The sequence below is a fragment of the Chinchilla lanigera genome, unplaced genomic scaffold (genome assembly GCF_000276665.1).
Source record: "Chinchilla lanigera isolate Chin_1 unplaced genomic scaffold, ChiLan1.0 scaffold00091, whole genome shotgun sequence".
Taxonomy (NCBI): Eukaryota; Metazoa; Chordata; class Mammalia; order Rodentia; family Chinchillidae; genus Chinchilla; species Chinchilla lanigera.
Genome location: NW_004955492.1, coordinates 6,205,640 through 6,230,144, shown reverse-complemented (window position 1 = coordinate 6,230,144; position 24,505 = coordinate 6,205,640). Strand labels below are relative to the sequence as shown.

General features: G+C 44.9%; 1 protein-coding gene across 1 annotated transcript in view; it reads right to left on the bottom strand.

Annotated features, from left to right (window-relative positions):
- Pcnxl2 (pecanex-like 2 (Drosophila)) overlaps window positions 1-24,505 on the bottom strand; it is a 205,907-nt gene that overhangs the window by 19,339 nt on the left and 162,063 nt on the right. The window contains exons 25-27 of the mRNA XM_013504672.1: window positions 12,600-12,853; window positions 4,802-5,035; window positions 3,307-3,419 (exon numbers count right to left, since the gene is read on the bottom strand). Coding sequence (XP_013360126.1) covers window positions 3,307-3,419; window positions 4,802-5,035; window positions 12,600-12,853 — 601 coding nt within the window. The remainder of the gene's footprint in view (window positions 1-3,306; window positions 3,420-4,801; window positions 5,036-12,599; window positions 12,854-24,505) is intronic.

Here is a 24,505-nt window from a genome sequence, read left to right as displayed (position 1 = left end):
CAGGACCCACCTCACACCTTTCCTGCACATGAAGACAAGTCAAGGCACCTCAGCCTACAGGTCAGTGAACTTGACTTCCTGTGGAAACTTCCCATTACAGTCACACGGCTCTGGTCAGTGGGAGACGTAGCCCTTTGCAGAAATTATATCCCAGACCTTGGGTTTAAAATTATCAGTGTTTGCTGGTACATCTGTATGAACCCATTGCATCACTATAATATGCCAACATTTTATTTTATTTTAAGACTTTTTATCTAACTGTATTCTTTTACCACTTGCATTCAGCATATCATTTGAGACGACTGTCTACTTACTCATTCTCTCTAGTTTCACAGGCATATATTTTTCTTTCTTGGAGGCTGTCCATTAAAGCCCTGTCACTTTTGCAAAGTCAAAACATTTCCCCAACAAATCAGTCAAGGGAAGCAGTTTGTGATGTATACCAGGTGCTGTGTAAGAACTATGGGGGTGGGGTGGGGTCAGTGCTCCAAGTAACCTGGACGCTAACATGGAATATGGAGAATGACTTGATGGATCTCATAAAGCACACCTGGGGCACACTCCTGATTTAAAAATTATACAAGGGTAGAGTCCACATAAGAGTTCACACACATTCACATACAGGCACACGTGCACACCCAGATTATGAGCCTCTCTTTGAACGTGGATATAATTACAGTAGGTTCAATATTAGCAAACTGAGTCCATCACTGTGTTAACAGAATAATATGTCCTAGGGGCTGGGGATTTAGCTCAATGGCACAGCGCCTGCCTGGCAAGCATGAGGTTGTGAGTTTGATTCCCGGTACCGGAAAAAAAAAAGAAAAAAAGTCCTGATCAAGTAAAGCATGTTTCAGAACTGCAAAGATGTTTCAACACGAGAAAATGTATTAATTTAATGATTCACTGTATTAACATATTGCAGGAGATTACTGTCTGAGCATATGCCCCCAAATTCTAAAAGCAATCAATATCCTTTCCTAATGAAGAATAGGAAGAGATGAAAGGTCATGGTAAAAATGGACAAATAGAAACCTAAACTAAACTTCAGTTTTACTGCTAACATATTAGATTTCTTCCCACTTATGTTTAGATTAAAGAAAGGATGTGGCAGGGCAGATGTCCATGTCTTACACCCTGGGCCCTATGACTAGGCGGTTAAATTGAGAACCTTGAGTCAAGGAGTGACCATGAGGGTCCTACAAGAGGAACAGGGAGGCCACAGAAGTGGTGCTTGCAGCAGAGGGTTTGGAGGTCGTACTCTGGGGCTTTTGAGGATGAGGGAAGGCCCAGGGGTAGAGCAGCCTCCATTATGCCAACAAACAGTGTTGGCAATGAAACTGCTTGAAACAAAGAAAATCCCATCAAAACAAGGTTACCAAAGCAGCTGAGAAGCACGGTGCTTCCTGAAGGACAAAGATACAAGGCAGACCAAGCAAGAGGGCTGGGTTAGAGATATCCCGAAATCATGCACAGGGACTGGACTGAAGAAGTATGTGAAAGTGTCACACACAGGACCTGAAAAATATTTGTATTGTTTGCAATTTGTATGAAAATCTGAAATTTATAAAACACTTCACATCAATCAGAGAATTGGTCGCATTGTTTTAACCACGTCCCCAGGCGCTATGGGTATCTGAAGTCTCCCTCTCTGGTTTCAAGTGCAAGGGAGGCCCTTCACAGGCATTGTCCCTATGGATTGATAAGCTTGCCCAGGGGCCCCTTCCTAGTGTTTCCTGAAGCCAACAAGTGAGTGTTCTGGTAGACTCTCAGCATCATCAAATGTGGTCCCAGAAGGCCACAGGGATCGCTTGGGTCCAGGCTGAGGCTAAGCCAAATAGGAGGAAAAGGAGATGTAGGAAGCCAGTTCATGCTTCCCCAGGGCATTTGCTTACAAATGTTAAGGGTCAGGCATTTGGCATCTCTCAATCCTGAAGAAAATCACTCTCAGACATGGGAGTTGAAAGCACAGCTAGTGTCACAAATCTAACTACTCTCAATTCTTGTCTTTCCTCCTTGTGACCAGGCCAAGGCTCCAGAAACAACTAGAAAGTGCTCACTCCAAAACACACAACTCATGGCCAGGCAACAGTGATGGCTCATAGCGTGCCCACAGGAAAGACATGGAAACACATCCCAGCAAGTCTCCTTGGACTTGCTTACGTGGGGCCTTCAAGCAAACAGATAGGTAAGGCTTTTGACAAGCTTATCATCAAGTCACTAGCAAAACTCACTTGAGTCAAGCATCAAAAGAGCCTCTTCTGCAGAGGACCATATCTGCAGAAATACTTCAGAAAGCCCAGGTAGAGGAGAAACTGGAAGGGGAAGGGAAACTGGGCCCCTTTCTTTTTTAAGCTCCCTTGTTCTGCATGGTGCTCAACCTGTATAGAAGGCACATGGGAGCTTGAAAAGTATTGCAATGCATGGCCTTATGCACAAAACTTCTGGAGGAACTGGCCCAGTCTGAGGGAAGCCCTGGGCATCAGGCTGTACTGAGGCCCCACAGGAGATTTCATGAGCATCGTGGGATGAGGATCAAACATCAAGGTGATTTCAATGGTCAGGCACAGTTCAGCCTGCTGGTCCAAAGTACTAAGTCTCAAAGATGTTGCTGTAACATCTGATTTGGGTGATTTGAAGGTGATAGATGGAATTGGCCAGAGCACTGGGGCTGGAACTGTAGGAGCAGCCAGGGGACAGTGGAACATGAGCACCACTTTTTGAAGGATACTGTGTGGTTGATGGGTAAATGGAGAGAGTTTAGGCTTGTTTGCTTTCTTTATGAAAAGAGATTTAAGTTATTTATGCATAGAGTAGAGAAGTCTGCATAAAGACAGTGAGTATCAACCTTTCAAAAGCCCCACAGGGACAAGGCAAAGGAGGGTCCAGTCCAAGGCACACAGGGGAGGGTTTTCCTTCATGAGGAAAAATAGGGAAGTAACATTTGCTGAGTATCGAATTTGCTGGGCAGCAGGCCAAGCATGTCATATGCATGATTTCCTTGATCCTTCTCCACAAACCTCAAAGACCTTTATGATACAGAAGGCCCTATACCCAGAATTCCTAGGTCTCCACTACCTATATTGATGATATTTCCCAATCTAATACTCCTAAAGATCACAGTGATCTAGCAAACAACCAGCAAACCAGATTTATTGTAGCAACAACCAGATTTATTGTGGAAAGAAGTACAGCATGTGAAAGAAGTCTAAGCAGCTCAGCTTTAAAGAACACAATTAGCAAAATCCGCCCAAATGTAAATGATGGCTGTCTGACCACTCTGACATGTCCCCCTTCCCCAGGTACCTCATGGCCATATTGTGTGCTGCAGTCCCCAGAGCTCTCCTCCCCAGGATGCACAGGGCAAAAGACAGAGTCACCAAAGGAGAGTCTTCGTCACTGTCCAGGGTCTTTGATGGCTGAAAGAGCAAGGACATGAGCTCAACTTCCACCTACACTCCCTGGGAACTGACATGGCATCACAAGTGTGGAGCCAGAGGAGGCCTGTGAGGGGCCGCTGTGGTCATCAGTCCCCTTTGAAATGGCCCTGGGGTGGGAACTCTGCTTCTGGAAGTAGTTTCTCTTGTGATTGGACATGGGAGAAAATGGGAAAACTGATTTGAGAGAAAAGGAGCTAAAATGGGGCCGATGAGCTAATTCTCTGAGATTTCAAATATGATTCTTCAGACCATGAAGAACAGCCAAAGGATGCCCACCTCGGCAGTTTCCTTCACGAAGCAGCACAGCTTGAGATTCCAGAGCACATGGGGGCTTTCTCTTTTCCCCATGGGGAGGAGCCCTTTGGATTGACAATAAATCTACAATCAACAACTAAGTTAAAAGAGTATAGTCAACTGAAAAAGGGGATGCAGAAGAAATTTCAAGTCAAAGTATGTTTTGCAAGGAAAACAATAATTTCATCAACCAACACTGGAGAATGAAATCATCACTGGACAGCCACCTGTGTCAGTGGATGCCGTGCCTGGCTTCACCACCTGAAGTGGCCCCTCCTGAGCTAAAGGTCTCTCCACATTCCTCCTGGTTGTCTGGAGACAGCAGGTTCTACCATGTGTTTTGCTACCACCTGGTTTCAGTCACACATAACCGATCCAGAGCCTGGGTTTGTGCAAGTTCTGCTGATTTCCCACTCTACGTGTTTCACTGCCCGCTAAAGAAGCTGCTTCCAGCTCAGACCCACTTTCTCCACCAACACCCAAGGGCTTAGCCTTTCATATCCCAGGAGGCGCAGCGAGCTGACTTCCCTCTGTGCTTTCTCCATCTCCTTCTCCACTGCCTCCTCTCTTCCTTTTGGAAGTGCCATTGTTCTGGGCTCCATTTCTAAGATGAAGTTAACCTCCAGAGGTGTCTTCTGCATGGGGACAAAACTGGTACAGGGAAATAACACCTACTGAAGGGACCTGGCCCATCTAAATGCAAAACAGTCTTGGCATATGCATGGTTCAGTGGCTCAGTAAGTCTTCCCAGCCCAAGAATGCAACCCCAGCAGTCTTAAAATGTGATTTTAAACAGTTTTCCAGTGTCCTGATGCTTAGAACCACACTGACCCTGTGCACAGTTTAAAAGGACACATACCTTCACAGCTCCTTCCCTTGGAGAAAAGCTATATTAATTATTCCACTAATTTTGCTTAACCGTTAAACACTCATCTGGATACCAACTTTTTTCTCCCCTATTTCATTATATTCTGCCCTGGAGTATAAGAAGAGACAGACGGTTAACAATCCTCGCTTTTTACTCTTGTGCTCAATATCGCTGCCCCAGCTACCTCTTTCGCTCCTACCTCCTGCCTCTTCCCCGCACAGTACTGAATCCACTCCAGGTAGACGTTGCAGTAGCTGGCTCGGGTTATCCCCTGCAGACACGGCACGTAGTCGTCATCGATATTGATGTTGAACATTGCAAGGTCGCGCTCAATGTGATGCCACTTGGCAAAGGGCTGCAGGGACTTTAGAAGTGACTCATTCTTGACCCAGGAGAGGAGTTTAGGGGATGTCACCATGTAGTATATTATACTCTGCAGAGAGAATGTGAGATTTTGAGCTCTTAGAGCCATTCCAAAGCTAGGCATGTTTTTCTGTTTTTTGTTTTTTGTTTTTTGTTTTTTTTTAAATTCATTTGATACCAGGAAGTAAATCAATCTAAGGTCAGCATGAGACATGAACCCCCCATGGAGGGTCATTTGCACTCCTGCCGGGTCTGATGCATGGGATCGACCTAAGACTTTCCAAGCTGTCCTCTCTCAAGGGCCACTGGAGAAAAAAGTGAGAAGAACTAAATGCAAACAGAACCTCAGGATTTTAGTGGTGAGAAAGGGTCACAGCAGCCCTGCCTTCCAAGAGCCATGCAAGAAACACCTTTGGCCAGGGTCTCTGCAGGCCCCCGAGGATGCCAAATGAGGCCAGTTTTGAGGAAAGGAAGCAGCCAACCCTCTCCCAGCCAGCGCCAGGCTGGAGCATTCAATGCACTGACAAAACTTAGTGTTTGTGAAAAGTCGTAGTAGCACAGTACTCTCTTCATCCTGATGCACAGGCAGCAGACACCTGTGGTGTGTTTGGAAACAGCCCATATAAGCTGGGCGTGGTGGTGCACACCTGCAATGCTGGCACTCTGTGAGGCCGAAGCAGGAGGACTGCAAGTTTGAAGCAAACCTGGGCAATTTGGCAGCTTAGTAAGACCCTATCTCAACATAAAAAAAAAAATAAATAAAATAAAAAGGGCTGGAGATGTAGCTCAGTGCAAAGGCTCTGGGTATTTATAGGTCCCACTTGAGGGAAATGCCACCCTCAGACTCTGTTATTCTGAGCCTCAGCTTTCTTGAAAGTCATTTCACAGTTTTTCAATGAATTTATCCTTTAAAAAGGCTACTACTTAATGTGAAGAAGTAAAACTGTGACAGAGAAAATTAAAATCCAGACCCAAAATGGATACGCAGGCAGGGGTGTGCTGCTGAGGAGTCCCATCTGACAGTTGCTGGATCTTCATGACAGCAGAACAATGGACATGGTGCCCAGGGTTGTTGACACTAAGGGGACTCTGGGAGATGGCTGCATGTCTCATCTTGCAATCATGAGACACACGGGGGCACAGCAGTTGCAGAGAGAACCAGGCCATTTAGAGGTCCTTCTCTGTTATCACACACATTCTTTCCAAGGGAGAAACAGGAGGTAGTGACATGGGGGGGAGACAAAGGCCCCAAAGCAGTGGGCACAGAGGCCCCTCTCTAGGAAGACTCCTGCCTCCTCTCCTATATTTCCTTCCCCCTGGCTGAGAAATGGTACCCAGGGACACAAATCGCAAGGAGCCCAGATGTCTGGCATCAAGTCCCCAGGAGGCTAAGCAGATAAACGGGCAGCAATATATGCAGCTAACTAACCTCAAATGCCTGATTTGGCCTCTCTGCTGTTAGGACTGAGGGCGCTTTGGACTTGGGGCAGGCTTATCTATGGTTCCTGGCAGGTGCCCTGCCTTATTTGGGGCATAATTTCTATTAGGCTCCACAGTCTCACCACCCCCAAAAGTGAGGAAGTCTCACCGCCCCCAAAAGTGAGAAGAGATGGAGTCTGTGGACAAACACTGGCATTCAGGAGTCTGGCTGTGGCAACACTGTGCCTCAGGATGGCCATGCTGGCCCGAGAAATCCTTCAGTGTGAGGCAGAGGTGCAGCAGGAGGGCTGCAGGCAGAGGAAAAGGCAGTTGAAACTTGGAGGGGCAGACAGACGTGCTGGTGAGACCCACCGCTCACTGCTTTCCTGAGGTTTGAAGTGAGATCGTGCACATGAAGGATTCCACGTGGTCGAGCACAGGTCACACAGGAGAGAAACAGCAGAAACGGGTGGACAGGTGTGACTTACCTGCCCAGAAAGCAGGCCGAGCGTGGGGTCAGGGAGCAGGCAGGGTAGCAGCAGCAGCAGCAGCAGCAGCAGCAGCAGCAGCAGCAGCAGCAGCAGCATAGGAGAGGCTGAAGCACAAGGCGAGGGACATGGGTGGCAGTAGGGGACAGGAGACAGCTGTGCACATCTGGTATTCAAAAACAAAAACTCTAAATCTGGAAAGTTTTCTCTTCTTTACTTGCTAGCTGGGTGACACAAAGCACCTACAAGGTGGACAGTTTAAGTAGTTGGCCCAAAATTACAAGGAAAAGAGGCTACAATGTTTCCCCTAATCAAATTTCACATTCCATGGGTGGAGTTACCCAAGGTCAACCAAGTCCTAAAATAGTAAATGGAAAATTCCAGAAATGAACACTTCATGCATAAGTTTTAAATTGCACGCTGCTGTTATGAGTAGCAGCATTAGTAGCACAGTAAAATCTTGTGTTATCCTGCTCTTGGAATGTGAATCACCCCTTGTCCAGTGGAGCCACACCACATCCCCCAGCCCAATTCTCACTGCGTAGCCAAGTCAGTCATCAGATTGATTACAGTGGGCACCACGGGGCTTGTACTCAAGTGACCCTTATGGTACCTAATGATGGCCCCAAAAGAGCAAGACTGATGCTGGCAATTAGCCATGGCAAAGAGAAGCCCTAAAATGCTGCCTTTAAGTAAAAAGGTGAAAGTTCCCCACTGAAGAGAAGAAAATGACAAGCTGAGATTACTAAGATCTATAGGACAATGGCCTAATAGGGTGGGAGAGCCCATTCACACAACTTTTATTACAGGATATTGTTATAATTGTTCTATTTTATTATGAGTTGAAACTTGTTGGCTGGGTGACCTAATTAACTTATTGTGCATTTGCAAATTAAACTTTATCATAGGTATGTATGTACAAGGGTTTGGGACTATCTGTGGCTTCAGTCATCCCCAGGGGAGCTTGGGGTGCCCTCCCTGTGGGTAGGGGGATGATAACAATGCTGTCCAGGCTTTGCACTGTGGCCACAGGCTCAACTTCTCGACTGATCATTACAAAGAGAAAAAACATTGGCTTCTCTGAACATCTGGCTTTAGCAAACATCTGGTCTAATTTTTCCCAATATGTCCTAATCCTGTACTAGGTAAGAATAACAAACAAAAATTTTAAAAAATCAAAGTTTGCTATTTTACTCCTTTCTGAGGCATAGAAACTGACTCTATAAGGGATGAAGTCAGAATAGTTAATGAAGACTTTGAATCCCAGAGGCTAACATGCCCTCCTTGTGGCCTGCCAGAATCCAGCACCACCGACTACAAAATACGATTAGGCTCATTTCCATCTCTGCTTTACCTAGGCAGAAATTCTCGTGACATCATCAGTAAACCCTGTGAAATCCTCCAGCATCTTTTGGGATGAAGTGGACAGCAGCTTAGGCCAACCTGGAAAGTCAGGTGGTGACAGTGAGTGACTGCATAAAGCTGGCCTGTGTTGGAAGAGGAACCTCCAGGACAGACCCACAGTATGTGTCCTGAGGCCGGCTCCTGGCTTCTCAGTGTGACTGCAGGCTGTGTATCCCACCAGATACAGCATTATGGGAGAGGCCCTTGCTGGGGTGCAGCACGGTGGGGTACACCTCCAGTGCACAGTGGCGAGCACTAAGGCATTTGACATGGTGGCAGCCACATACAGGCCAGGCCTCACAGAAAGCTTTCTTAATTCTAGGAGGAGTTCAAGCACTAATAAGGGGAGGGAAAGTTGGAGCCCACACAAGGGAAACTGTCAGTTATTGGGAAGGAAATGATTTTAAATATATTCATAGAGGGTGAGGAAAGTGATCCAGTTCATTAGAAAATTTTTTAAAAATCCTGTTGTGTAAAGAAATCATTTCAAAATTTCTTTCCATTTCTTGCCTATCCAATAGGAAAATCATAAAAAGATTTAGACCAAACTCTTGAAGCCTGAAGTAATACTGAGTTACAAGGCAGCAGTTTGCTCACCACGCAATCCAAACCAAAAAACAAAGAATTTACTTATTTTCACCCCAGTACTGCTGTTTCTGCTCCATTGTCCTGTCCGCGCCCTGCGGTTTCCTTCAACCCTCCCTTATTGGGGAGGAAGGCATATTCTGAGCTAGAAAGGCAGAAGGGTTCTAAGTGTATTCAGAGGCCTGACCAGGCCAAGAGGAGTGAAGAAGGGCCTGACTTGGCATTAATTTGAGCGCACATGCTTGTAGTGGTTACCAAGCCTAGAAGGGTATCAAACCACTTAGAAAGCTTACTAAACAGTGGTCAGTTCTTGGGCACACCCCAGGCTGATGGCCTCAGCACTGCTTAGTAGGACACATGACTTTGCAGTCACCTCACTTGCTGGGAGACCTGGTGATATGATCCTCCCTGGATCAGAGAAGTGGGATGCCTCTTCCTTCCCAGGTGAGAACCTGTCCTCACTCCCTTTTCTTAGGAGAGTCAAAGGCCTGGTTTCCTTATAAGCCCAGCACCTCCCTCTGCCCTCTTTTATTTGTGCGGCATCCTGGATTTGTTTGCCAGATTTCAACTTGTCATCTTAGAGGACCCACAGGGGTTAGGAAGCACATTCAGGAGTTAGCAGGGGCGGGGCAGGTGAGCAGAGACCACAAGTCGGGGGGGGGGGCGGGGAAGGAAGCATGGAGCTCCCGGCCTCTTGAAAGTCTGAGTATCCCTTTTCTCTCACCCATGGTGACCTGCTGGCCTCACAGTATGGGGTCAGAGCTGTCCACATGTATGGCTCCTGCAAAGGTCACTTGGGGGGCATTCCAGAGTCAGGGACAGAGCACAGAGGTGAACCCTGCTTTCACTCCCGTGTCTACTACAGGCCTCCCACAGCTTTGCCTGGACCTAGCTTTCTTCTGTCCAGACTGCATGGCCTGGCCTCTGAATCCACGTTGCCTAGAACCTGTGTTCACACCGACTGAAACAGCCTTGGGAGCATCGATATGCGGTGCCCCCCAGAGCTCTGGGGAACACAGAGGAGGCAGGTGTGGCTGGTCTCTCAGGAAGGTCACAGAGGATGAGGGAGGGGAGAGGTGGGGAGGAAGGGGAGTGACAGCCAGGCATGGTCCCAGGCGGCTGGGAGGAAGGGCTGCCATGTGAGCCAAGGCTGGAGAGCAGCCGTGGGACACAGAACGGTCCCCATGGTGGGTGGTGGAGAGAGGTGTGCTCCACATGCACACACAGCAAGAGAGGTCGGAGGAGCTGGAAACAGCGGCAGCAGCAGCAGAGGTCTCTACAAGGCAGGTGAAAGTCTGTTCCTCAGGCAGCACGGAGAAGATCAAATCCAAGACTCATCCGTTTAGCCTGTGAGGCACCACACCTGACCTAACGGCCTCTTCTTGGCCATTTGCTTCATAAGCCTGCAGGTCCCCTTGACCGATCATCTTCTGGACCCAGCCCTTCCCACAACCACCTCACCTTTCTGCCTCATGAGACCTGGGGGTGATTCACAAGGGGAAATTTTCTCCTTGATAGAAAATTACAGAGAGAGCTGGTGGTCACTTGTCACTTGTTTCCTCCTTTTCCATAAACATGTAATCCTCAAAATACACTTTCCAGACCCCTCCCACCTGGCATAAGGCAGCATTCTAGCAACAGGACTCAGCAGGAGCATCCTGTGGCAAGTTCCAGGTGGCCTGTGCCCTTGGCCTTTTCTCTGAGGCAGGAGGAAGAGGAAGTCCCTGGGGTGGGGACAGAAAGGCAGAGGACGAAAGAGGAAGCCAGCTCTCCAAACTGCAGGCGGTGTCCAGTTCTAATTACTTTCTAATGACTTTCCTGCACACCTGGTAAAGACAAGGGACGTGTGCACTACGTGCTTCGGGGATGGGGCAAGATAGCTTTCCAAGACCATGGAGAGCGTCTAGTTCTCACAACTAGGTCACACCTGGTAAAAACAAGGCGATGATTGGGCTGTAGGCCACACTGAGCACCCCAAAATGACCCCAAATTAATCATAATCTTATTTGCATTGTGGTTTGGACAGTCAGTGACCTTTGGGAACCATGACAGTTCCACAAGGGTCCAATAAAGACAAAAACTCCCCCCACCTCCAACAGAAAGATTTGGTCCTGATTGAAATAACTCGCCACCTCAGTTCAAAGAGTTGCCCCCTTCCTGCTAAAACCACACGCAGGCACCGGTACCCACCTTCTTCCGGGCCGTGAGCTTTCTCTCACTGGCCCACTTCCATCCTGAGGAGTGTGCTTTCACTTTAATAAACCTGTGCTGCTGCCCCTTTCTCTGTGTGTCCTGTTCAATCCTTGGTCAGAATACTAAGAACCTGGAAATTTTTCAGGCCTCCACTCTCCAGTAACTCTTCCTTCTTTTAAGCCTGCTCCTGAAGTCTGGGAACATGCAGTCGGGGTACACCTGAAAGGTGGAGAAGGGAGCTGGCAAGACTAGGGGTTGCTGAGAACCTCACGGGTTCTAGCCTAGCCTCTATCTGTAAGAAAAATCTACTTTTAACGCGTGTGTGGCTGCTGCCAAATCTAACACCAGTGGGTGACCCGAGTGTGCCTAAAGTTGACACTATGAGTGAGAAGTGTGTGTGTTCTCATCTCTGAGGACCTGGGGAAACAGCCATGGAATCAAAGGCAGTAGGTCAGTACCTCCTATTTACATAAGACTGGACAGGACATTCCTAGCTCTGAGTGAGATTTGGATATACAGCTCTCCTCTCACCAGCACACACACTCTGGTGCGGAGTAGCGGGCTGATTGCTAAATCCTTTGCAAATCCTCAGAACAGGGTCCTGAAAATACCCAGGGTTCAGTAGGGAAGAGCTACTGACCATCCTGACTGCCACAGTCTGCTTTCCATCACCACTGGACTTGAGCAACCTCAGCGGACACAGGGAGCAGCTATTCCAAACATCCAAATCTCCTGCTCTGTGCCCAGCTGAAACATTAGGTCCTCCTGTTTCCTTCTCATTCTGTATTTCCTCATCTCTGCCACATGCCCTGTGCCCCCTCAGCTGGCAGGCAGTTTTGTGGTCTCCAATGGACATGCTTCTTTTGGGTCTGCATTAAATATGGCGCCGTCTGTGGCCCATCCAGGGCTCTCTCCATATCTGTCCTCCCCCAGGAGGGACCCATCATGGAGACTTGGCATAGTGCCCTCACCTGGCCCTGCCCCTTCAGAGAACACCTCACACTTAACCAGCTCCCTGCACTGCAGGCTGGGTGCCACACTCCAAACTGCACATTTCCTGAGCGACTGAGAAAAGATATGATTAGTCTCCACATGCATGAGAAGAAAAAGCCATAAGACCTAATCCTCACCAGATTACTTAGCTATATTTCTGAGTTTTTGTCACAAGTTTAAACAATTATTCTAGTTCTAAAGTGGACAGTTTGTAGGGCATCTAAGGTGACCCAGTTTAACTCTAACATCGAGGTTTGTGAACTTCCTATATTTAACTTTACCATCACCATTATTACCAGTACCTTGCCTTGGATGGAAGTGAAAACAGGCCACCTGCTATGCTAAGCTTGGGAACACAAGGCAGGACACACGCCTGAGGCTAACACAAAGCCCTGGTGGGTTTTTCATGAGGACAGTGGTTGTCAAATCCAGCTGGATCTCCAATTCAGAAGCTGGAAGAAATCCAAGCACCTGGCTTCCTACAAACTCTTAGGACCTGCCCTTGTCCACCCAGAATGATTCCTCAGACAATGTTTGCGGGCTCAGTGGTACCTTGACGTAGTATCGGATGAGGATCCTGCGGAGGTCAAACACCTGCAGCATGGTGGCTGCATTGTTGTCGATGATGCTGTAGCCCTCCAGGATGTACTGTGTGCGTGTGACCTCCCAGGTGAGCCAGCGGAGGTGAAAGGCAGCATTGCAGGACAGCAAGTGGGGCAGGTGGCCGGGCTGGCAGCAGCAGCAGCCTCTGTCTTCCTCGTCGCCTTCCATGATGGCTTCCACTTCCCTCTGCTGGCAGTAGGTTCCTGGCCGAGCACAACAAGATAGCAGTTAGAAGAGAGGTCATGCTACAGCTGTCTCTTGCAATGATTTCACATGGCCTTCATTGGGGGGTGATGGAGGAGACAGTCCAGGAAGGAAGAGATGTGTTTAGTCTTAGTTCCAAGTGTTTCCCACAGTCACAATTCTCATCACCTTCTATTCATTCACAATGATTCTGATTCTCATGTGCTACCCACATTTCGTATTCCAAAGGCATGTGCTCAAGGTAGTCATGGATGACAAGGTGAAATGAAAGATGGTGGCAGCCATGACCTGTAGGTCATAACTGAGCAGGTACAATGTTAATGGGGTGGTGGCAGGTGGAGATGCGTGAGAGCAGCCAAGTGTGTGCTGTGCACCTGATGCTCATTGTGGGATCAGGATGGGGCACGGGGTGGGTACATTCCAGGGCCTTCACTCCAGAAGCAAGAGAAGGTAGTGGGTATGAACAGCCTTTGGAAATGGAACACCATACCTCTTTCAATATTTTCATCAAAGACTTAAAAGGAAACAGACCAGATGCTCATGACAGGGGGTTATTGCTATGGCCTTGAAGGCAGACCTGTGATCTAAAATGATCTTAGTAGGCAGAATCTAAAATTTGCCAGGAATAAAAGGAAAACCCTGCACACACTTAAAAAATCAACCATACAATTTATTAATATGTAGTACTAATATATAGTACTGCATTTGACAAAAACTCAGATAATTTTATGGACTTTTTGTCTCTCAGTACTTCGGATTGGACTCAGGGTCTTTACACTGAGCTGTATCCTCAGTCCTTTTTTATTTTGAGAGACAGTCTCCTTAAGTTGACCAGATAGGGTTTGAACTTGCGATCTTCCTTCCTCAGCCTCCCAGAGTTCTGGGATGATGTTGTGTACCACTGCACCCAGCTTAATTTCACTGATTGTATGAACCCAAAGTATGAGAGTGAAGAACCACGTAGAATACAAAGAGCATCAAAACAAAATGCAGTTTTGGTCAGGATACAGCTGGGACTGTTCCCCTGGCCACTACCCACAAAGCATCACTGATGGTTCAAAATAAAGCCAGATGATCTAGCTTGCACTTTCTAAATCTTCCCTCCATTAGCAAGTGGATTAGTGCTCATTTGAATGTGATTATAAAGACTATTAATTACACATTAAGAAACCTACAGGGCTTTGGAAACTCAAGGGTATATTTCTCAAGAATGCCTAGAAAAGTTGAGACTTTTCAGGAAAGACTTTGGAGGAAATGGTGATCACCTTCCGTGACCATCTGCAGAGCTCTGGAGGGAATTGTGAGCAGATGCACTCTTGAGTTCCAGAGGGCTTCTCACGACTCATGGTGGGAAGTCTTGAGGCAGAATGCATTGTAAGAAAAGCCATTTAGCAACTGGATGTTCACTCAGGAGATAACACCCCTGTGAAGAGGAGGAGGGAGGGAGCTGGTGGTGGGGAGCAGAAGCAGCAGGTGCAGCAGCTGTAAGTGCACATCATATGGCCTGTAACTCAGAAGAGAAGAAATAGACAAAGCCAGGAAGGACAGCAGGCCAATGCGGCCTTTGCTGCTAGAGGTAAAGTGTGTGCATATTGTTCCGGATATCTGAGTCCTAAGCATGCTTATTGAGCACAAGGGGAAACAAGACAAAAGAAGAATTTAAAGAGATGGATAACATCAGAGTTCCTTAAGAGTAGTAGAAAAAAGTAGCTTAGGGGTAGGAGAAAGAAAAGGCAGGTGTCAAGATGCAATAGTTCAACAAAATCGTCAAAGGACAGAAAATACAAGAGATCATAGCAAATAGCAGACTGGAAAGTGGATGTGAGAATCCTCAAAAAATTTCATTTTGAGAGAAGCCTGCATCAAGGAATTATGTGTTGAAAGTCACTGCTTAAATATATTTAATTTAGTTTAAAAGTTTCATGGAGATATGATGTTATCTGAATGCCAACATGGAAGAATGTTATTTTGGAGGAGGCAGTAGTTAACACATAGGGTTTAAAGAACACAGTATATTCTGGCTGCCTGTCTTTGTTCAAAGTATTTAACTAGCCCACGCTTATTTCCTCATCTGCAAAATGGGTCCTTGTAAGAATGAAATAAAATAGCATATGCAAAATGATGAGTAACCACCAGTGACAGATGATAATGGTTTTTACTATTACTTTTTACTAGACCATAAGCTCCATCAGTGCAGCGTGTGGCAGGCAGGGAGAGACAATTAGAATACAGAATCTTTCAGTATGCCCATTCCTGCCCATACTCACCACTGACTTTCTCTGGGATCCCATGTCATTATTCAGTGTTCAAACTTACTGTGAATGATAGAATGAATGAAGGAAAGAAACAGAATGGAGTAAAGGAGGGATTCTTACTTAGCTTACTATATGCACAGGCAACAAGTACCCTATTGAGAAAATCCACGGCAGATACAATGTGGAGGCAGATGAAGAAAAACGGATTCCATTAGTATGTCTTAGACTTCATTGATTGAGGTCTTAGCTGAAAGCATTCACTCTTAAACATTTCAAACCTCTCTCAGCTCATCTGTAATGTAAACTTTGCTTTTCTCTGGTGGAGATGTGCAGAATGCAGGGCTGGGCTGTAAACAATGAGTCATGCGGACCACAAGCTAAAGAGTATCCAAAGTGAGCAATGACCACCCTGCCCCAGCTACTTTCATTCTGTTCCTCACTCAATCCATTTACCTCTTTAACATTTTTCCTTCTAATACACCCTCTTCTGCAGTCACCTTGGGTTTCAGAAAAGGGCAGGTCTGATTGACAGAGATCTTTATGACAAGACACCACACTACTTCAAGCTAGGGTGAACTTCATGGAACAGACCACCCCATGTAAGAGTGTCTAGGGCTGTCCTTCCTTTATCTCACCAAATTTCTCCCTCACAGAACCAGTCCTGAGAGACCATCAACCAGACCATAGACTTGACCAAGATTACTTAAGCTGCCAGCTATGAAACCCCTCCGCTGTGCAAATCTTCAAGCTTTGTCTTTGCTCCCTTTTCTTGAAAACCTCGAAGTTCCTGCCAGCGCCTTGAAAACAGATCCTGAAACTCTTTATCTATCCTTTCCTGTCTGACCTACTGATTAAAGTTCTTTGTGTGCTCTTCACCACAGCTCATCTCTTTGCCTGGCATTTTGAGACAAGTGGCCTGTTGGGACCGCTGGAGCAAAAGCTTTTTCCCTAAGATAGTTTCCAGAATATGTGACATGAGGAAGAAGCATGATGAAGGATTTCCACTTGAGATCAGCAAAATGGGTTCAATGACATCCCCCAAAAATCTGAACTTTTGCTTTTAGTTTTCCCATTCTTCATTCTTCCATCCCACTCTAACATTCATCACATTGGGCTGAAAACCAGGGACTATTTTTCTTTTTCCTAATCAAACCAGGAGGGTTGTATGTGTAATAGTGTGTGTGTGTGTGTGTGTGTGTGTGTGTGTGTGTGTGTGTAGCATGCACATGTGCATGCCATCCCCAGGCATGTGTGAGATGGAGAATCTGGATGTTTGGCCCTCTGTGTGAAGCATGTAGCTAGCACAGCAGCCTGCAGAAGCAAAGAGCCTTTCTCCACTGGCGAAGTGCAGCTGAGAAATGTTTGCCATGAAAGATGCTCCTGGTTGGCAGAGATCTCACAACTGCCAGCAGCTTAGCTGGTTGGTCTCTGGTAACCTACTCTCCAGAACAAGGCTCACACGCAGGGTGACACACAAAAAAAACACAAAAATGTAGATGCACTGACTTTGCTGATGAAACAAAATCAAGGCCCATATTCTAAGCATGAAGCAGAGGGGCAGAGCACATTCTCTCAGAAGGGCCCACTGAAGGTCAAGCCCCCAGGGTGCTGTGCAGCCTTTAGCAGTGTTGGCTGCGATGGAGCTGAGCAGGCTGTCTCTGCATGATGTTTCCAAGGAGACTAGCTCTTGGCACCTTCCCTGTGGCTGTGCTCACTTGGTCCAAGTCAGTGGAGACAGAAAACATTCAATCAATCATGTTTGTTATGACTTTTCAGAGAATCTTGAGCCTTTCCGTTCTGATAGATGAGAATGACTAAATAAAGGTCTGGAAACTTATCATCTGAACTGAATGTGTCTGGCAGGTCCCAGTGGCCACTCCTGCTGTGACTGGTCCTTTCCTGACCAGCTGAACTCTTCCTCCTCTTCTTTGCAAAGGACCTACACCGTCCCCTGTAAACTCCAATGGCTAGACCTCCAGTCTCAGGTGGGGCAGCCAGTAAAAAATGAAGTCAATCTGAGAAGCTATCCACATTGTGAAAGCAAACAAGAAAATGTATGTGAGAAGCAAGGATAAGAAAAGTATAATGCAGACAGAAATGACATTAAGGTCATGCTGTATCCTGCAATATCTGGTAATACAAATTTAGCTTCGGCTTTCCGGCAGCCTGTGTAGGAAGCACACTTCGATAGTTTCTTGTGTCCTTCAGATGAAAACAAAGTAACTGCTTGGAAGGATGGTAGTTATTTCTACAAAAGATACCAGAGAGATACCATCTCTAAAATTCTGGTAAAGAAGACATTGTGCAATACAGTAGAAACATCCTTAACAGATGCATGGAATGGTTACATGGTGAGTACAAACCCAAGGTTTCTAGCTGATTAAGTATTTCCCACGTGGCATGACAGATCAAAGTGCAACGAAGCCAATGCACTGTGGGGGTGCTCATACAAACCAGCTTAGATACGCGGTTCTCCAGAGGTCTGGTGTCATTAGGGGCAGACTTTAGAAACTCTTGGAGACTGGAAAAACTTAATGCCTCCCAGAAACCCTTGAAACAAGGAATTTTTGCTGTAGAGTGAATGCTTCCCCTCAAATTCATGTGTTGAACCGTAGTGCCTTCTCCAAGGTGATGGTATTGGAGGCAGGATTTTGGGGAGATGATTTGGTCATGAAGGTGGAGTCCTTACGAATGGGATTAGTGTTGTATAGAAAGAAACACAAGATAGCTTGCTTTCTTTTTCTCTCCTTCCATGTGAGAATGTAGCAAGAAGATACAGTCTGCAAACCCGGAAGTAAGTAGGTCCTCACCAGACACCAAATCTGAGGGTACTTGACCTTTGACCTCCTATCCTGAACAGAATAGATGACTGTTGTTTAAGCCATCCAGTTTATGGTGTACTGGTTTCAGCAGCCCAGATTGAGATAAGTGCTCTCCAACTAGTTCTGACAACTACTGTGCAGAGAGTGGCAGTGGCTTTTAACGTAGCCTCCTTGACAACCACAGGAATGCAACTACTTCCTATGGCCAGCTGTATAAATACACCCGCTTTAACAATTGAACAAGCTGAAGGCGAGGCTGATGTTTTCTCCAGAAAGCTGAAAGCCAAAGGAGATGGTCACCCAAATGGAAGGCCCAGCAACAACAACAACAAAACAACCAAAAGTATCCCTCCATTCCAAATGAACCAATGGCAGGTGCCTTTCTAGCTCAGAACCTTGGGCCAGAGAACAGAATTCATCAAGAAGCCTTGGAGGCTCAGGCCAACTGGAGCAGAACAAATGTAAACTTCATGTCTGTGGGTAAAAGACAAGACGTTTGTTACGGTTTGTGTCTGGATGTCCCCGCAAAGCCTCATGCAGTCATGGGGCAGGCTTCTAGAGTTTATGATTGATCCACAATCCAATGCTGGGATTACGGGAGTGAGTGCTACACTCATAGGCAGGTAGCCTGCATACAATATAAGAGAGGGAAAAAAGTTTGCTTCTGCTCCTCTCCCTTTCCGCTCTTCCTGCTTTTGCTGTCTTCTACTGCCACGAACGGTTGTCCTCTGCCATGTTCCACTTGGTCTTGGAGCCAGCTGAGTATGGACTGAAACCTCCACACACTGTGAGCTAAATAAACCTGTCCTTCCTTAATTCTGGATATCAGGTATTTTGTCTCAGCACTGAGAGAAGAGTAACCAAGACAATGTTTAAGTCCCCAGGAAGCATAGAGAAGAAAGCTGTACTCTCCTCCACAGACTCCAAGATTAAGAGGGACAAATGAGTGACAGGGAATCCAGCTACTCACAGTCCCATTTTAGATGACAAAGGATGGGGACTGGAGCTAAGGTGTAGGCTGTTTAACAGCTCCCACTCTTCCTGACATTAATTCCCTGGGATAGAATTCCAGGACATGAGATTCAAAGAACATTCAGGGCCTCTGATCCAGCCGTGCGCCCTGGGAGGACATTCTCATATTTGTTAGCTCTCACCAGATTTAATTTCTGAGAAGAAATAACTACTGTAAGAATCTTATAAAGGCTGTGTATGTGACAAACTAATAGACAACATCCACTGAGTGAAGAGAAGCTGAAGGTGTTTCCTCTAAGGTCTGGAATGAGACAAGGGCATCTGCTCACACTGCTCATACTCAATACAGTACCAGAAAATTTTGCCACAGCAATTAGACAAGAGAAAAAATTAAAATTATACAAATAGGAAGAGAGGATGTCAAAGTATTTCTGTTTGCAGATGATATGACTCTCTACATAGAAGAAGCCTAAGTTTACATTAAAAGACTGTTAAAATGGATAAAAAATTTAATACGTTTTTCAGGATAAAAAATTAACATAAAAACCAGAAGCATTTTCATGTATCATGACAAATTTGCTGAGAAAGCGGTCATAAAACAAAACCCATTCACAATAGCTACAAAAGATAAAATATGCAGAAATAACCAAGAAAGAGAAAGGCTTCTACAATGAAAATTACAAAATATTGATGAAAATAAATAAACACACACAAACACACATACACAGATCTCCCATGTTCATGATCTGGAAGAATTAATACAGTTTAAAATGTCCATAAATGAAGTGATATAGAAAGTAGTGAAAATATATAGTGAATGTTTAAATTTTAAAGAATTTACAACAGTAAAATATATAATTGCCATTAATACTCCTCAGCATACTCTTCTTCACTTTGATCATAATTATCCCATTGTCCTTTCCACTTTCTGAAGCATTTCTAGAAGTCTTCTCTTGTGAATATCTTTTTAAGGTGAAATAAAAAATATAATAAAAGCTATTGCTGAAAGCCATTCAATGGAAAAGCAGGTGCATAAAAACATTACAGTATGTCTTCATCCACCTTATTCACTGGTTCTCGCACTGTGTGGCTTTTGGCTTTTCCCCAAAGTCAAAATGACCACGAAGGGTAAATGTTTTGAATTGATTCAGGACACTGAGGCATCCACAACAGTACAACTACTGGCACTCACAAAAACACTTCTGCACAGCAAAGGAAACAGTCAACAGAGACAGTCTACAGAATGAGGGGAAATATTGCCAACTATTCATCTGACAAAAGATAACTAGCTAGACTACACAAGGGACTCAAAAAGCTTCACAACCAAAACCATGTAATCCAATTAAAATGGGCAAACAATCTGGACAGTGACTGAAAGATGAAATTTAAATCACCAACAAACACATGAAAACTTTCTCAATGATCATTAGCCACCATGGAAATGCAAATCAAAACTGAAATGGAACATCATCTCATCCCAGTCAGATGGTTATTATCAAGAAAACAAAAAATAACAAATGCTGGTGAGCATGTGGAGAAAGAAGGAATTCTCATTCACTGTTGATGGGAATGTAAATTAGTACAGCCATTATGAAAACAGTATGAAGGTGCCTTAAAAAACTAAATACAGATTTACAGTATGACCCACTATCCCACTTTTAGGTATGTACCCCAAAGAAAGGAAGTCAGCATATGTGATTGTTAACTGTGATGTCAACTTGACTGGAGTAAGAGCCACCTAGAAGATCAGTAACGCTCTGGGTGTGTCTGTGGATGATTGACATGTAGGCCCCAAACTGAGAAGGGAAGACCTACCCTGGGCATGGTGGCACTACCAGGTTTATAGCCTAGATGGAACAAAAAGGGAAAGATGAAGGAAGTCTTCCCTTTTTCTTCTTTGAAGAAGCTCCAGTCTTCACCATTGCCTATGGACATTTGTCTCCAGTGCCCTGTTTTGCCTTCCAACACAGACCCTTCAGCTTTCCCACACAGGCTCGTATGAGACTCTGCAGTGAGCTCTAGGCCTTCAACTGGATCCTTTGGCTTCCCAGAATGCAGATGAGCATTTTGCATTCTTCCACCCCTGATTCCACAGGTGGCCACTGTAGGCCTCCTTAGTAAATCCTTTGTATAGTCATATATCTATGTCTATATCCCCCTGTTCCTCTAAAACAGCATATGAAGAGATATCTGCACACCTATGTTTGCTACAGCACTATTCAAAATAGCTAAGATGTGGAATCAGCTTAGGTGCCCAGGAAGAGATGAATAAGTAAAGAAAATGTGGAATATGTGTACAAGAAAGTATTATTCAGTCATAAAGAAGAACAAAGTTCTGTTATTTGCAGAAAAATGGATTGAACTGGAGGACGTCATACTGAGTGAAATAAGCAAGACACATAAAAGCAGGCACAGCATGTTCTTTCTCATGCATGGAAGCTAAAAGCCATTGACTTGAATGTAGAATAGTGATTACTAGGGATTAGTAAGGGTTGGCAGAGCAGGTCCATAAAGCGAGGCTGGATTGGATCGGTGTACACTGAATGAGTGTGTTATCACACTGAACCCCATTAACATGTAGAATTAATGCATATTAATCAAAATGAAATAAAATATTTAAAACTATATTTCAAAGAACCTCAATTTGCCTTAAGATTGTCCAAGAGGAATAAAATTCTATAAAGATTGCAGTATCTTAAAAAATTTATGTTTCTCTCCATGTATTTATAAAATAGTGTGCTTAAAATTTGTTTTTAAATCTAGAATTCCTAATCAATAGTCTCCAGGGGAAGGCAAGAGTGGTGTTATTTAATCATCAGAGCAGAACAAGCACCAGCCCTCCTATGATTGTTGGTGGTTTCATTCTGATTCTGAAGCTCGAGCTTTCCTGCAGAAGCAAAGATGTCCTTTCTAAACACTGCGGCTTCCTGAAACCACCAGGGCAGGAGGCAGAAAGGCTGAGCCTCTCCCTTGGAGACTGTCTGTGACAACCACCGGTTGCCAGGCTTCCCTCCAGTCTGGGGGCTACATGCTGTCATCACAGCTGTGTTAGGACACTTCCTACCTCACAATCATCAAATATCTACTCGATAATCACCTTCTTTAAATTAACCCAATCTAAATTTGGGGAAACAAGTGCCAAGGGTACAGTGACAAGAGGCCAAAGAGCAGAACCAAAACAAAGAACAAGACTGACTCTGCGAGCTGCAGAAGGAGCTCAGTTCTGCAGGGCTTGAGTGAGCAGTTTCTCTGCAGCTCCGATCTCCAGGCCTTCAGCAGCACTGGGCCCACTCGTGTCATGTCTTTTAAACATGACCTTAAGAATCAAGGAGAAGTGTATTGGACTCGTATGCAGAAGAGAAAAAAAAAGATAAAAGTATGTTAGAATGATTTACAACTTGTTTGCTTTTGCAAGCTAGCAGAGGTTCTTTTATTATAACAATTTTATATTCCGTGGAGCCTCAATTTGCTTTAAGATCTGCCCATAGGAATAAAATGTTTCCTATGACCTGTTTGACAAACTGCATTTTAAACGTGTTGTAATAACTTTAAATAAAACAGCATTGTTTTTCTCAGTACTTTTATTTCACAACACCATCTATTTACATGACACTGATCAACTTAAAAAGTGATGTCTCATACACTAACCTGGTTATGCAGATGTAATTGCCCCTTTGTAAATAAGGACACCGGTTCTCAAAAGACATTTACCCTATGGAAGGGTGTAGTTTTTAGAATTTAAAATTAGTACTTTTCTTTTATCACACAAGCAAAAGTTTTTCTTTACCAGCCCATATAAAAAAAAAAAAAATGAAATTAACCAAACAATTCAGTACACACCATTAGTTGAAAAGCACAGGGACTACAAATGACAAAATACAGATATAGAATACTATAATTATCTCTGTGAATAATATGATTTCTCCCACTCCTGCTCACTCACAGATGAGAAAACCCAAAGCTCTTAGCTTTACACAAAGGATTTGGGGCCTCCCTTATTTATATTTAATTCATTGTTGTACTATCTTCCTTTTCTCTCATAAACTTCTTTTGAGTGTAGAATATTAAGATTTGCAGACTCTGATAATGTTTGCAGGAAATCCCTTTTCTTCCCAGACTTGCGATAGAGACCAGCGTGCCTTTGTCTCTCCCACTAACAGGTCAAATAATTAGAAATGAAGAAAAATATGTGTTTTGGAATTCTGACTGGAGAACATATTATTTTATAGCTAAAGTTTGGAACCAAGGGATATAACAGATTATTCCAACTATGTAGACATAAGAATTAAGGACTCAGAAATGATCTCAATGTTGCCATAGAGAAAAGAGATTTCTAGATAGTTTCAAGATTAGTGGGAGAACTGTGGGCTCTACATGAATCAGTCTTTAAGATAAAAGTTTGAGTTGGATTAGCTTTTGATAAGATTAGCTTACACAGATATTTTCAAATGTCCCTGCAGGCCAATGATTATGAGGTGTTAGCCAAACTACGAGATGGCTGATAACATTTCACACAGACGGGACCATTAATCTTGGTTTCAGATGTTTTCCAGACCTTACAGAATGTGACAATTTGCCTTTGCTTTCAGTGTCCTGTGCCAGAGGCTCAGCAGTGGCCAGGGCAGTCATTCGCTCGGGAAGTTGAGCTGCTGCAGTATCCCACAAAGGTGGGGACATTTAGGAATATTTAGAAATGCATTCTGGTAAAACTAATGTGTAATTTTTAAATTTCAACATGCAAATAAATTTTCAAAAATAGCTGTTCATTCTTTTCTGCTATATTCTTTCCTTATGTAACCATCTTCCTTCCCTTTCTTCCTCCCTACTTTTTCTTCTTCTCTTTTTTCTTTTTTTCCTTCCTTCCTTCCTTCCTTCCTTCCTTCCTTCCTTCCTTCCTTCCTTCCTTTTTTCCTTCCTTCCTTCCTTCCTTCCTTCCTTCCTTCCTTCCTTCCTTCCCCTTTTACCTTCCTTTCTTCTTTCTTTCAATCTGTCTCTTTCCCTCCCTTCTTCCCCTCCCTCATTCCCATGGTGATAACTCAAAACTTCAATTACCAAAATGGCTTCTTCTCTCTAAATATCAGCCTCAAACATCCTGCAGTCCAACAACTACCTCCTATGTGTGCAACTCATTTCCTCTAATATTTCAACTTTAATGACCCATGTCCCTTTCCTGGCCCACAATTCATTGGTCGCATCACTGGGTTCTGCTTCCTACTCCCTTATGCCCTTGCTTGGCTCCTTTCTCAGCTCACACTCTCTGGCCAGGCAGTGTAATCACGCTCATAACCACACTCCTGCACACATCCTTAGTCCCCTGTCCTGGCCCACTTGGCTCAGCCACACACTTGGTAACTCCAACGCTGTCCTGTACTGTTGGGGGCTAAGAGAAAAGCACACAGTCGTCCTAACAGGTCTCTCTTTAAACGCATGATCACCAGCCTAAGTGAGCTCCTCATGCTGTCCAGCACTCACACTATATTTCTCCACTCATTCTCCCTTCTTCTGTTGTCTCCCTAATGCCCTGTCCTGCCTGCATCCACACGCTACCCTCTCCTTCTCTCCTGTTACTGTGGTGGAATGTACCCTCACCCTGTTCTCCCTT